This window comes from Pyrus communis, chromosome 14 (assembly GCF_041283825.1).
Source record: "Pyrus communis isolate YQ-2024b chromosome 14, ASM4128382v1, whole genome shotgun sequence".
Taxonomy (NCBI): Eukaryota; Viridiplantae; Streptophyta; class Magnoliopsida; order Rosales; family Rosaceae; genus Pyrus; species Pyrus communis.
In genome coordinates, this window is record NC_142578.1 from 2,664,595 (window position 1) to 2,677,670 (window position 13,076).

Sequence of the window (13,076 nt, forward strand, 5' to 3'; positions counted from 1 at the left end):
GCATTTTAAATGCTTTTTTCAAGATTCATTTGCGTTTTTACTAAGAATTGGTTCTAAAAATATTTTCACCAAAAATGATTTCAGTTGTTTTGAAAGCACTTTCAAGCGAACCTTATATCTTTTGGCAAGTTTGATACTAGATTATACCAGACTACCAAAATAACTTGATTTTGGGCACATCTTTTCACTAGGATGATCTACAAATGATGTTATAAAATGTAGACAATTTTGATTGTTGAAATACATAATGAAGTGGATCCTACAAAACGTGTGCCATATTTGTGTAAAAAAAGTGATGTCACGGATCCGTCATATATATATATTCGTTATGTTCTACTGGAATTGACATTATATATAGAGTAACTTTAGTTATAACAATGATAATTAACCTAACCTAACAGCCTAAAAGCGTATTATTATTTGATAAGTCCATGCAACCAAACCTAAAAGCATATTCGTGAATATATATTCTTCTTTTTTTTTTATTATTTGTAAGTCAAAAATATCTGTAAAAAATTAATTTAAATATATTTTTTTTAACTAAAATGATCTCTGAGATTAGCATAATTCTTTATTTTGATTCTTGAGATTTAAAATCGATAGTAGTGGTCCATGTGATTGTCCACAGTAAATCAATTGAATCCTTCAGTGAAAAATATTTGTTAAATTGAGAGTATTTTTGTCAAATGAACCTCTCCACTTGAACTATTGATTTCTTCAATTTAACAAAAAAAATTTTACAAGATAACTAAAATGATTAACAGTGAACAGTCTCAGAAGCATAATTAAATAACTAAACCAAAAAACCACAAATCTACTTATTTGTTTGTCTTGTCGTTTTTAGTCTGTGACCTGTCCTACTTGTTCTTCTATCTTTTGCCCATAAATAAGATACTAAAAATGTATTCACCAAAGGACATATTAGCTGTTGATTAATTAGCTCCTCTTAATATATTTACACCATGATCTTAATTATATTATATATGAGTGAAGTCGTTGAACTATGTGGTATTTGGAAGTGACACATATGCAACTAGACCTACCTTCAACTACCCCATCAAATATCCCTAATTCTTTAAGGTTAACTGTGCAATTTGGTTTCCGGATTTGTCTTTTGTAGTTCAAGTCTAACAAGTAGTCTAATTTTTTAAGTAATTTTTATCATTTGATTCATTTAGAGTAAAACTTTACCGTTCATTTCTGAACTACTTAGAAATTTCAGACATTTGAAGAAAAATTGGTCATATATCCACAAGAAGATTCTAGTTTCAGAATTAGGGTTTGGGGTTTCTTACGAAAAGTAGGTTTCAAGGTCATCAAGAAATATTCAAAAGTAAGCCTTAGGTCAATGCAAAAATAGCTCTAGGGCTAGTGGTGCTCTTTGCCTCAATGTGATAATTAATAAAAACAAATTAATATGATAACCTATTTTTTTGTAAATTAAAAAATATATGATAACCAAATTCTTATATTTTCTGGTGCGTGAGTGCTATCGATGAGTGGCTAGAGATCTTGATTGGATCATGGGAAGCAGCAATCATAACTTAAGGGTGAGAGTTCAAGGTAGTGGTGGCAACTGGCATGCACACACATCACATGCCAAATTCTTAATTTAAGTACGTAAAAGTTGGATTATCATAATCTTATTAACCAACTAATTAGAAGGTTATAGCCGTGGAGTAGAATTCTCTCTTCTTCCATTTTCCTTCTTCTCGAGTCTGTTCATATTTAAATGATCACGATTAAACCACGACAATATTTTATGTTGTCTTCGTTATGGAGCGAGAAAGAAAGAAAAAATAAAAGGGAGGAAGGAGACTGGATGAGAGGAGAATAAGAGAGGAGAGAATCCTGATGCATAGCTAATACATACATCCCATTGATGGATTGGTCCAGGTTGTAGCATCACAGCTAGCTAATTAAAATAGTAAAATTGATACAGATTATACTATTTTTGTGTATGTCATATGAACGTACGAAACTCCATGCATATATTGTTTCGTGGAAACCAAAAAATAAGCTAACATATTGCGTATTTTGCACGTAGATTACCAAAGCAGCAGACCCCTCACTCCAACAAGTATTTGTTAAACCTCAGCTAAACAGACTTAAGAAGGTCGGCTTCGCTATCTTTGTAACTGGGAAGCTTGAAAATCAAGGATTAGCATTGTTAGACAACTGCCGTGCTCCATAAGATTAAGCTCTAAAAACTTAAGCCTAGAAAAATGCACAGCACAACGAAACCTCATGGAATCCAAGTTTTAACCATAGAAAGATACACAACGCAACAAAAACTCATGAAATATCATATTAGATAACTACTAAGCCTCAAAAGCTTAAGTAGAGACAGATTCACGGCACAACGAAACCTCATGAAAAAACTAAAACTTTGATACCATATTAGACTCGAAACTTTATGGCTCATTTGGAAGTACTTTTAAAATAGCTGAAAGCGCTTTTGATGAATATGTTTTTTAGACCAATCTTTAATTAGTAAAAATGTTAGTGAAACTTTGAAAAGCATTTCCTGTTGTTTTTTGAACCAAAAAACATTTTTTTCAAAAACATTCTCAATTATTTTAAATAAGCTTCCAAATGAGCCCTTAAATTGTAAAAAAAATACGCCGACAATGTATATTAAACTAAGAAAAATTACTTTTAACATCCATTGTACTGCATAATTGCTTTGGATTTACTTTGGGATTGAGATGTGGTTTGAGTAGATCACAACTTTACATTTATGCATTGCTCCTCACTTTCTCAGGCATGCCCTTAAATATATTTACTTTTTAGCTAACTACTTTTTTCACATCTCATCAATTGTATGTCCTCAAAACATCATATGAAAGTGTCAATTGTGAAAACCCCACTATTCATTTATTTTCAGCACCCAAAAAATGTACTCCTTCAATAAATGAAATGTTGTCAATCTCACTCGTCAATATTTAGATATTATGATATTAAATTTTACATTTAGGGACTTAGATACTCCTACCAAACTGAGATAAAAACAGATAGTATAATTAAGATGATTCATTTCTTCCTTTTGGTGGGCAGATGCAGCAAACCAACTTGAGCTACAACTGCAAAGAGAAATGTTATGCACACCCTTCCAAAGTCGGATTTTTTATGGACTTTTTATTACATAACAATTTAACGTTAATTTTCGTACTAATATTATAAAACATTGTACAAAAAATATAAGATGACACAAAGTTTATAAAAAATCTCGCTTTTGAGAGAGTCTCCTTATCATTTTTTTATTGCTAAACTAAGATTAAGCATAGAGATGCTTTGTCCCAATTATTTAGTGGATCCCACCATCAAACTCAACATGTGGGGCCATGAGACTAATGAAGTTTGAAGGCCTCATGAGAAATGTCAGAAACTTAGAAGTGGGAGATGGGCAAAAGAACAGCATGGAGAAGGAAGGGCCTTTTGTTCGAGTTTTCCTCTCTCCTTTTTCTTGCTTTCCAATTCTTCTTTAATCGTTCACCAAAAAACAAAAGTCTTCTTTAATCAACTCCCTTTCTTTCCTTCCATTCCCCTTTCTTGGATCCATCCACAAACCCAACCCCTACTCCTATGCCAAAGCTTGAAACAGACTTTACAAAATCAGATATATTTGGTTTTGAAATATATATGATTTTTGTATAAATATTTTACCGCCACCACACCACCGACAAAATTACGTCACTGTAATTTGTCTAGTCATAACTATATAATAACTAGATATTGATTTCGTTATAGGCCTTAATAAACTAAGTGAGTTGAATTTGAGATAAGTGAAGACAGGTGCTAAGAGACTACTTTAACTGAGCTAGTTACAACTAGGTATTGAATTCATCATTAATACTAATAAAGTAAGTCAGTCGAACTTAAGACGAGTAGAGACAGCTGTCAACATCAAATTAAACTACCAAATATATTATTCTTGCACCTAGAAGAATCGAGCCTAACACATTACCAGCTAAATTAATACAACTACCATTAAACCAAGAACTAGTTGCTTCAAAATCAATTTATATAACCCAAAACACAATCACAACCCCATTACATATACCATTAGTCAACATTACAACAACTACCCCATTTATGAGTTCATGACCTCATGACTCATGACCCAACCACTAAACTAGCTCCCAATCCCCAAACTTGATTGGGACCCCACTTGTGTAATGCCAGTCTATTTCCCTCCCATGCAGCAATATGCAACCCCATGTAGCTGCCTAATGGTGGCCTACATAATACAAACCTCAATAACTTTGAACACACACAAATTAGCAATGGAAACAAAGAAAAATAGCAATGCAAACAAAAACCAGAGAATAAAATGGTTGCAACAAAACAAGAACAGTCCCCACAAAAACTCCCGTTGGCAATCGCATGACGCGTTCTCATTTTGTTTACAAAAAAAGCAAAGAAAAGTAACATTTTTTACGTCTTGAAAAAACATAATCAAAACGTAATGTGGATTAGTATCGTTTCTTTTTTAGACAACGATATGATTAGCTGAATAAGTGAGATATTTGTGTGAAGCTACACTATAAGTTAGTTATAATAAATAAATACGAAACTTGTCATCAATTTAAATTAAATTTAAGACATTTTCATTACCTAAGAAGTGAAGAGAAATACCACATACAAGCGATATTAAAAAACGAAAGAAAACCGTATGTAAATTGCTTTGATAGTTAAAGTCTTCATCTTTTAACATCTTGCGTCCCAGATTCAAACATTTTTTTTATTTTCTTTAACGCAAATTAGCATAAAATATCGTTCTGTGTTATAAAAAATTAAAAATTAAAAAAAAAAAGACTCAAATTTTGGCAGCACGAGGAGGGCACATATACATTTTGTTCCGTCTGCATGAAGAAAACCGCGCATTAAAATCCTCTATCCCCATCCCCGCGATTACCGCAAAAAAAATAGAAAATTAAATTTTCAAAAAAGCAAAAAAAAAAAAAAGTTAGAGAGAGAAAGCAAGTGATGAAATGAATATAATTACAAACAAACATTCTATCTTTGGATTGTTTGTATAAAACCCAGTTTCTGTTTGCTCCTCAATTCCAGCTCTACATTTTCCATTTTTGATGTTTTGAGCAAACCAGTTGGTTGGTTGCTCCGGACTTCCAACCCGAGCTGAGCCGGCGGCTTCCCGATACACCCAGATTTCGGCGGGTGGGTCGTGCATGGTAATTGGGTCGGCGCCCGGCGATGGGTTGCGTGAGCTCCAAGCAAGCGGTGTCGGTGACGCCGGCGTTCGACCACTCGGGGGCCTTCAGGGACAATGTGGGGAATTCGGGTCGGAGTCGGGTCGGGCTGGGGGAGGCGGAGAAGAAGAGTAAGAAGGGGGCTGAGTTGAGCGGGAGCGAGTTGGGTGAGTCAGGAAGAGCGAGTTCGAATGGCGGCGGTGGCGGGAATTGTCACAAGAGCAATAATAATTATTCCGAGTCTCTGAGTTTTAGATTGAGCAATCTGCAGAAGTATGTGGAGGGTGAGCAGGTGGCCGCCGGCTGGCCTACTTGGCTCAGCGCCGTCGCCGGCGAAGCCATTCAAGGGTGGGTCCCACTCCGTGCCGATGCCTATGAGAAGTTAGAGAAAGTGAGTCTCTCTCTCTCTCACTCATTTTATTAGATTTTGTTTGCGAAGTTTGAGTTTTTCTGTTGATTGTTTGGTTTTTGTTTAAAAAGGTTTTGGATTTCACAAAAATGTTGAGCACAAACGTTAAAATTCAATGTAGCTAGTGAGACATTTACACTTCATTTTCTTACACTTACTTACAAAGTTGGCATATTTGTTTAGAGTAGTTTTTGAACCCGTGTTTGATCCCGTCTAAATTAGAGTAGTTTAGAATATCGACAGCTTAAAAAGCTAAACACTTTAAGCACTTGCTTGAAATCGATGGCGTGCATCGGAGTCAGCTTACAACAACTTACCATTTGCAGATTGTTTGGTAAAACGCAACGCCTTCAAATCCAAACTGGTGTTTCTGTGACTGTTTTTTTCTTGTCCAAACCTTCGACATGGTTAATTTTGCTGTCCCGGAATATCTACATGATATATTTTTCGATAGGATCGTTATAATCTAACTTTTGTTATTGTTTGTATTCTTCATTGCAAGTATTAATTGATTGTGAATTGTAGAAACTATATCTACATGGTATATGTTTTGTTACTCTTGATAGTTTACCATCTTTCTTCTTATCTGTTCTTATTCGATCGCAACTCCTTGAATAGATTGGACAGGGTACATATAGTAGTGTGTTCCGAGCACGGGACCTCGAAACTGGGAAGATAGTTGCCTTGAAGAAGGTGCGGTTTGACAATTTTGAGCCTGAGAGCGTCAGGTTTATGGCACGAGAAATCTTGATTCTTAGAAGGCTTGACCATCCAAACGTCGTTAAACTGGAGGGCTTAATTACTTCCCGATTATCATGTAGCATATACCTTGTGTTCGAGTACATGGAACATGACATTACCGGACTCTTGTCTAACCCTGACATCAAATTCAGTGAGGCACAGGTTTGCTTCTATTGCTCTTATGAATAGTTGTCATGCTAGTTTAGTAGGATTCATCTTTCGTGATGTTCTACTTCACAGTTAGTCGTCTATCTTTCCGTCCATGTTGAAGCTCAAATTGGTGGTGTTGGCTGTATTTTGTAGATTAAATGCTACATGAAGCAGCTGTTATCTGGACTTGAGCATTGTCACTCGCGGGGTGTAATGCATCGGGACGTAAAAGGATCAAATCTTCTGGTGAGCAATGAAGGAATTCTGAAGGTGGCTGATTTTGGGTTGGCAAACTTCTGTAATACCGGTCATAAGCAACCCCTAACTAGTCGTGTTGTAACTCTATGGTATCGTCCTCCCGAACTTTTGCTTGGATCGACTGATTATGGAGCTTTTATAGATCTATGGAGTGTTGGCTGTGCGTTTGCAGAGCTACTAATGGGGAAACCTGTTCTTCAAGGGAGAACAGAGGTGATTAACGAATCGAAATACATTGCTTTTCTTTATCAGTCTTGGAAAAATAGTCAGAATGTGGAGTCCTCCGTTATGCTTGCATAAATCGAAAAATTAAAGATCTGATTCTCTTAATTAGTGCATATTTTTATGAGAACTAACACGTTGATTCTCTTAGGATGCGTTATATTAGTCCTCTTTTATGTAAGCATCTAAAGTTGTACAAGGATTGCTGTTGTCATACTTTGCTTTGGTGCTCCTGTTCGATTGCTTATATGCATTTTCCACTGACAGGTTGAACAATTACACAAGATTTTCAAGCTTTGTGGCTCCCCGCCAGAAGATTACTGGAAAAAGTCCAAACTTCCTCACGCCACTCTATTTAAACCACAACAACCTTACGATAGTTCTCTGCGGGATACCTTTAAAGATTTTCCTGCAGCCACTTTGAACCTACTTGAGACTCTCCTTTCTGTAGAACCACACAAGCGTGGGACTGCCTCCTCCGCTCTTGCATCCGAGGTAACGTGCAAAATAATGTAATATGTACCTTATGCGTTGGTTCTCATCATTCGGGTTTTCCTAATACAGTATTCTTTATTCCCACTTCAGTATTTCAAAATGAAGCCTCATGCATGCGATCCGTCAAGCTTGCCTATATACCCACCTAGCAAGGAGATAGATGCGAACAACCGGGAGGAGGCAAATAGGTGAGTGGTTCTCGTTCACTTGTGTGAAAAAAATTAGTGTAGTCCCCACCAAAGTATGAAAATTGAAATTTAGTGCGGTCGCTGAATTTTCAGGAAAAAAATTGGTGGGCGAGTTCGTGGATCTGAAACACGAAAGCCAGCAAGAAAGTCACTTGGGTTTAGTAAATTGGCACCAGCAGAGGTCTCTCTCTTGTATGTTGTTCGCGGGTCTGTGTGTTTTAATGGTAACCATTTGAAGGTTCTTATTGATAATCTCAACCTTATCTTGCAGGACTTGGCAGCTGAGTCTCGAGGTTCTTATAAAATTAATGGCACTAATGGACATATTCTCAAGGAAGATAATTCAATAGTAGGTAGGGAGCTTCCAAAGCCGTCAGCTGGTAAAGCAGAAGACTCTTCGCATGTGAAAAATGCATCTCAAGGAGACATTCCGTTCACCGGTCCATTAGAGGTTTCTACATCAAGTGGCTTTGCATGGGCAAAGAGACGAAAAAATGAGGCTAGAAGATCTCATACTCGGTCTATTTCAAGAGGACACATTTTTAACACGTTAGAATCTTCGATCACAGTGCATACAAGGAGCAACTTTGACTCAAGAAGGCATGAAAATGGGGAACTTACGTACAAGGGGTGCACTGATTCTAGAGGGCACGATTCATACGAGATTGCAAAGCTTGCGATGCTGAAACAATGGGGCAAGCTTGAGCATCCAGATTCCTTTGATGCTTCCGAGGAGTACCATTCGCAGGAATTATCATTGGCACTTTATCAGAGAGAGGAAATGGCAGCTAAAAGTGATACAGTAAGTTTGTAAATACAGAAATCAGATACAATTATATGACTTTCAACATACAACTCCCAGTTTTCACATTACCTGGAACACCACAAGAATACCGTCTCATTTATCTTTTAGCTTTTCGTAGTTACTCATTTTTTTGGTCGAGTTGAATACAAGTTGTAAGGCAAACAAATTTTCTTTTTGGTGATGTTATATATGATCACCTGGCATCTTTAACCTCATTAATATTGGTTTTGTAACAGGGGTTTCAAGTTCAAGATCAAGGAGACAAGGTTGAATTTTCTGGACCCTTGTTGTCTCAACCGTATAGAGTTGATGAATTTTTGGACAGACATGAGCGCCGCATCAGAAGGGCGACCCGGAACTCATGGTTTCATAGAGGTACAGGACTAACACTACTAACTTACCATATATCTTCTGGTTTTCCCCACAGACCTAGTGGGTCGGGGATGGAGAAGGGTACATTACTACATTATCATGTAGCTGACTAAATATAGGTGATGATTGCAATGGCTGTCTTCGGCTAAATAATGTGACTTTTGAATTGCAGGTAAGAAGCAGGGGAAGTAAATGTCTGATGGAGAGGCTTTTGAGTAAACCAGAAAAGGAAACAGGTCTCGACTAGAAACAGATTATACAAGAGTTCAACTTGGTTGCTGGCATTTCCATCTAGGTGGCTGCATCCACTAGTTGAGGAAGTGAAAATCTCCGCCACAAACTCGGTGACAAAGCAAGCAGAGAAACTACCGATCCACCTTAGAATATTCGGGAGGGGAGGAAGGCATGGTCTCTTTCTCTTGTTCAAACTTTTTGTTTGTTGCCTGATTAGCTCCTGGTTTCCTGTTTTGTCAAAGTCCCGTTGGGCTAATGTATAGATTCGTAGCAATGGTTTCCGAGGAAAAGCTGTGTACAGTTTCTTGTTTCGTAGGTTAGGGCATCAGGCCTCTCTTCGTATCGTTATAGCTTTGGTTCTTCTGAACTTCTCAGCTTTCAGAAGAGTCTTGAAGTGAAAGAACAGCAAAAATGGAAGGATTCTTAGCTCGCAGCAGGTTTGCATATTTAAACGTTTGACAGGCTCAGATTATTGCACGCATACAACATTTTGAGGCCCAAAATCTGAAACACATTCAGATTTAAGACCGATCCAACTTCACATTCACATTTAAGTCCAATCCAATTTTTATCATGTGGATTAGGAAGAGTCATTCATTTGATGGAGACCTCGAAGGCGTGAGTATACTGCTGCTGTGGTGTCCCGTGTTAGTAAAACAACCGTATGTAAATAAAAACTTACACATGATGTTGTATCACCGACTAAAGAAATCATGGTGGCTCATGTATTCATGTCATGGAATGGAAGTCCTACGCGAGAGAGAGAGAGAGGAGAGAGAGAGAGAGAGAGAGAGAGACTTACCTGAAATCAGGTTTATACAATGTACTTCGTACGTGAGACATGAAGAAAGAGACAAATACTTAAGGAGTGCACTTGATTATATGTAGCTTTTAACCCGTAATTGAGAGAATAACTTTGCCGAAACAATGATGTAATGGTGATTGTGTTCCAAATCAATTATGTGTTGTCGTGTAACAAAGTTCATACATATGGAGACATGATAAGTTTGGGACACCTTTAGCTCGTCACTTTGGTGTCCCCGTCTCATGTAAGTCTACTAGATATCTCAAAACCTTAGCTACAATTACAACTTGTAAGCTTTGCATCAATTGGACGAAAACAAATAGAAAACAACGTAAGATGAAAAACTAAAGCATGAGTGAAGGGCTCTGCAACCTCCATTATTGTTAAGGGGAACATGAAAGGGAACCAATGGCCCAAATCTGTCACTGCCATAGATAAAAAAGGGGTCTATCTGGTTTTCCTCCACTCAAACCCTTCAAGTCACACTCATTGTCAGAGCTAGTCTATTATTCAAGATAAATTTGCGTCCGTAACAATATTTTAAGTTAATCATGCATTATTATGTGTTTTGACTTTTTCAAATACAGTGCATGATTGGTCACTTACACCCACACCTAACGGGCACTAATAAGATCGCATTCCGCATGAGAAACTGCTGAGCATTGTTAACAGCTTAATTTGAAGAAAGTACAATTCATAACGTACAATTGTTTAAGCTAGTTAGAGAAATGTACCTGCATCTTTTTGTCTCTATAACAATATTTCAAGCCAAATACGTATTGTTGTACGTTAAACTCATCACATAAAAGTGATTGACTTAAGATATTATCACCATGATATTCTTGTCGCATGAAAGTTTTTCTTCTATGTGTGGTCGTTAACAGTGCACATCAGGTGCGAGGCTTATCAATCAACACTCACACCCTCGCTTTGCTCAACACCAAAATAGTCCTTATTACAAACACCGTTCTGTTACTTAATAATTAGTACTAGCACTCGTTTAAAAGTATCTTTAAAATGATTAAAAATATTTTTGATAAAAGTATTTTTAGAACCAAACCCTTAATAAAAATGCAAGTGAATTCTCGAAAAATACTCGAAGCGCTGATGCTTATTTCAGGAAACACTTCAAGTACTTTTAGAATCTAAAAATATTTTCTCTAAAATCGTTTTCAAACAAATCCCTAATCAGTACCATCGAATTAATTAAAGTAAGTGGTTATCAAAAATAGTTATTGAAGCAATTGGGATTACTGTTACCATAATAATTACCTTAAGACAAACACATGATGGTGAAGGTTTTAGAAGGTGAGGTCTCGCTTTCACGAATCATCTCCCCAATTGATAAATATTCTCTCAGAATATGCTAGGGTGCACATGGCACGCACGGAGTGGCTGTAATCATTTCGTGGGGCCCTTTTAAGATGATCACAGTAATCTCACCGTTCATGCTTCTGACGTTTTGACAAAATAACCAGATTGTCTGCTCTCATGTTTAGTGTCCTTTTCATTCATTTCTATTTTACGTGGTCATAGTTAAGTTATGTCAATATTTTATATTAATTATTTTTATAGAAATAATAAAACAAAAAGTAATAAGAATATAAAATATTGATGTGACTTAATCGTGACCGTACAAATAAAAAGGGATAAGAAGGGTACCCATACAGGGCAGACAATCTACCTCCTTTGATAAATCAGTTGCATTGCATGTACGCCACGTGGATCTGGATCTGGATCTCATTGCCTTAGTGGTCCTAGCTTTTCACCCCAACATGTGCCTCTGATTTCTGTAATGACAATGTTTCTTTGGTTACAAGGAAATTTAAAGTGATTAACATACTAATTAACAACTTAAGTAAATAATGTGGTCAAAAATCCCAAACAAAACTAAGAAACAACATCCGAACAAACAAAACAAGCCTTGGAGATCCCTAAGCAATCATCCATCAACACCAGTCAATGATTTGTGGTAAAAAATCACAAATCAAAATAACGTGCGAGCTTCATCTTGCCCAGCAAGAGAAATTGTTTCTCTTGCGCATATAAATTGGAGAGTAGGCTACTAACAACCAGTCAATGATTTTGATTTAATTTTTTATGACATGATGTGTCTTAGATTATTACTATATAACAAAAGTTGCTTGACCACCACCCTATATTTCATTGTCACCGTCCATTGGTTGAATTGGATGAAAGTAAAAGATTGGACGGCGGTGATTGGACCGCGAATGAAAACAAATTAGACGGTCCAAACGAATACACGTGAGAGAGCAATCACGTGGTGGTTCCGGCTCCAAGTGCTAAACGACATCCCTCGGGACTCAACAGCTGTCGTACAGTCGATAACGAGCAAAAGGCATTTCGGGAAACGGAAACGTACAATTAGAAGAAGGAAAAAGAAGGACCCAGCTACTCTGCTCTTTCATTTTTCATACATTTTTATTTTCTTTTATTTGTACGATCACAGATCACAGTTAAATTATGTTAATATTTTATATTAATATTATTTTTTATCTTATTATCTTTATAAAAAAATCAATATAAAATATTAACGTGGCTTAACCATAACCACACAAAATAATAAGAAAAGATGAGAGCGTATGGGAAGTGGAAGGAGAGAGAAGCCGGAGAGCAGAGAGAGTCAGCGCACTGCGCGCGCATGGGGATTGGCTAATCGACGACATGACGTTTTTTTGGCACGTTATGCGGTGTGATTGTATAATTTCTTTACTCCACTATCCTCAAAAGATGAACATTTGAGACTTAAGACTTTTGAAAATAATTATGTACCAGAATTTAGAAATTTCATAGTAAATCGTCCCATTCTGAAAATAACTTCGTAGTTGGAATACATAAAAAAATAAAAAAAATAAAAACTCGGATCGCACAAATTAATTATGTAATTCTTGATTTATCTTTAGAATGATTGTTTTGAAATAAACTTGAGTCATTGCTTTGCAGCACTTTTAAGTTTCCGACACAACTAATCCAGTCGATCTTTATGAGGATTCCGAGAATTTGTTAATCTTGTTAGTTCATCATATATTGTAAGGTCAGAAATTATTTTTAATCTTTTTATTTAAAATTAAAAATAAACAATCTTGACAAAAATTGATCACATAATATATGATAAACGAACACAATTCACGAATTTTTAAGATCTTCACGATTCGAAAAGGAT

General features: G+C 36.4%; 1 protein-coding gene across 1 annotated transcript; it reads left to right on the forward strand.

Annotated features, from left to right (window-relative positions):
* The first annotated feature begins 4,847 nt into the window (after positions 1 to 4,847).
* On the forward strand, positions 4,848 to 9,554 carry LOC137713142 (protein IMPAIRED IN BABA-INDUCED STERILITY 1). Its single transcript, XM_068452402.2, has 9 exons — positions 4,848 to 5,604; positions 6,241 to 6,525; positions 6,667 to 6,984; positions 7,261 to 7,488; positions 7,579 to 7,676; positions 7,770 to 7,857; positions 7,948 to 8,478; positions 8,718 to 8,856; positions 9,026 to 9,554. The coding sequence occupies exons 1-9, from the start codon at positions 5,218 to 5,220 to the stop codon at positions 9,043 to 9,045; spliced, it is 2,094 nt and encodes a 697-aa protein (XP_068308503.2). The 5' UTR covers positions 4,848 to 5,217; the 3' UTR covers positions 9,046 to 9,554.
* Positions 9,555 to 13,076: the final 3,522 nt, after the last annotated feature.

Coding starts and splice junctions, on each gene's coding strand:
- LOC137713142 (XM_068452402.2), top strand. CDS start 5,218: ATGGGTTGCGTGAGCTCCAAGCAAGCGGTGTCGGTGACGCCGGCGTTC. Junction 6,526..6,666: donor TCAAATTCAGTGAGGCACAG/GTTTGCTTCTAT, acceptor TGTATTTTGTAG/ATTAAATGCTACATGAAGCA. Junction 8,857..9,025: donor GAACTCATGGTTTCATAGAG/GTACAGGACTAA, acceptor TTTGAATTGCAG/GTAAGAAGCAGGGGAAGTAA.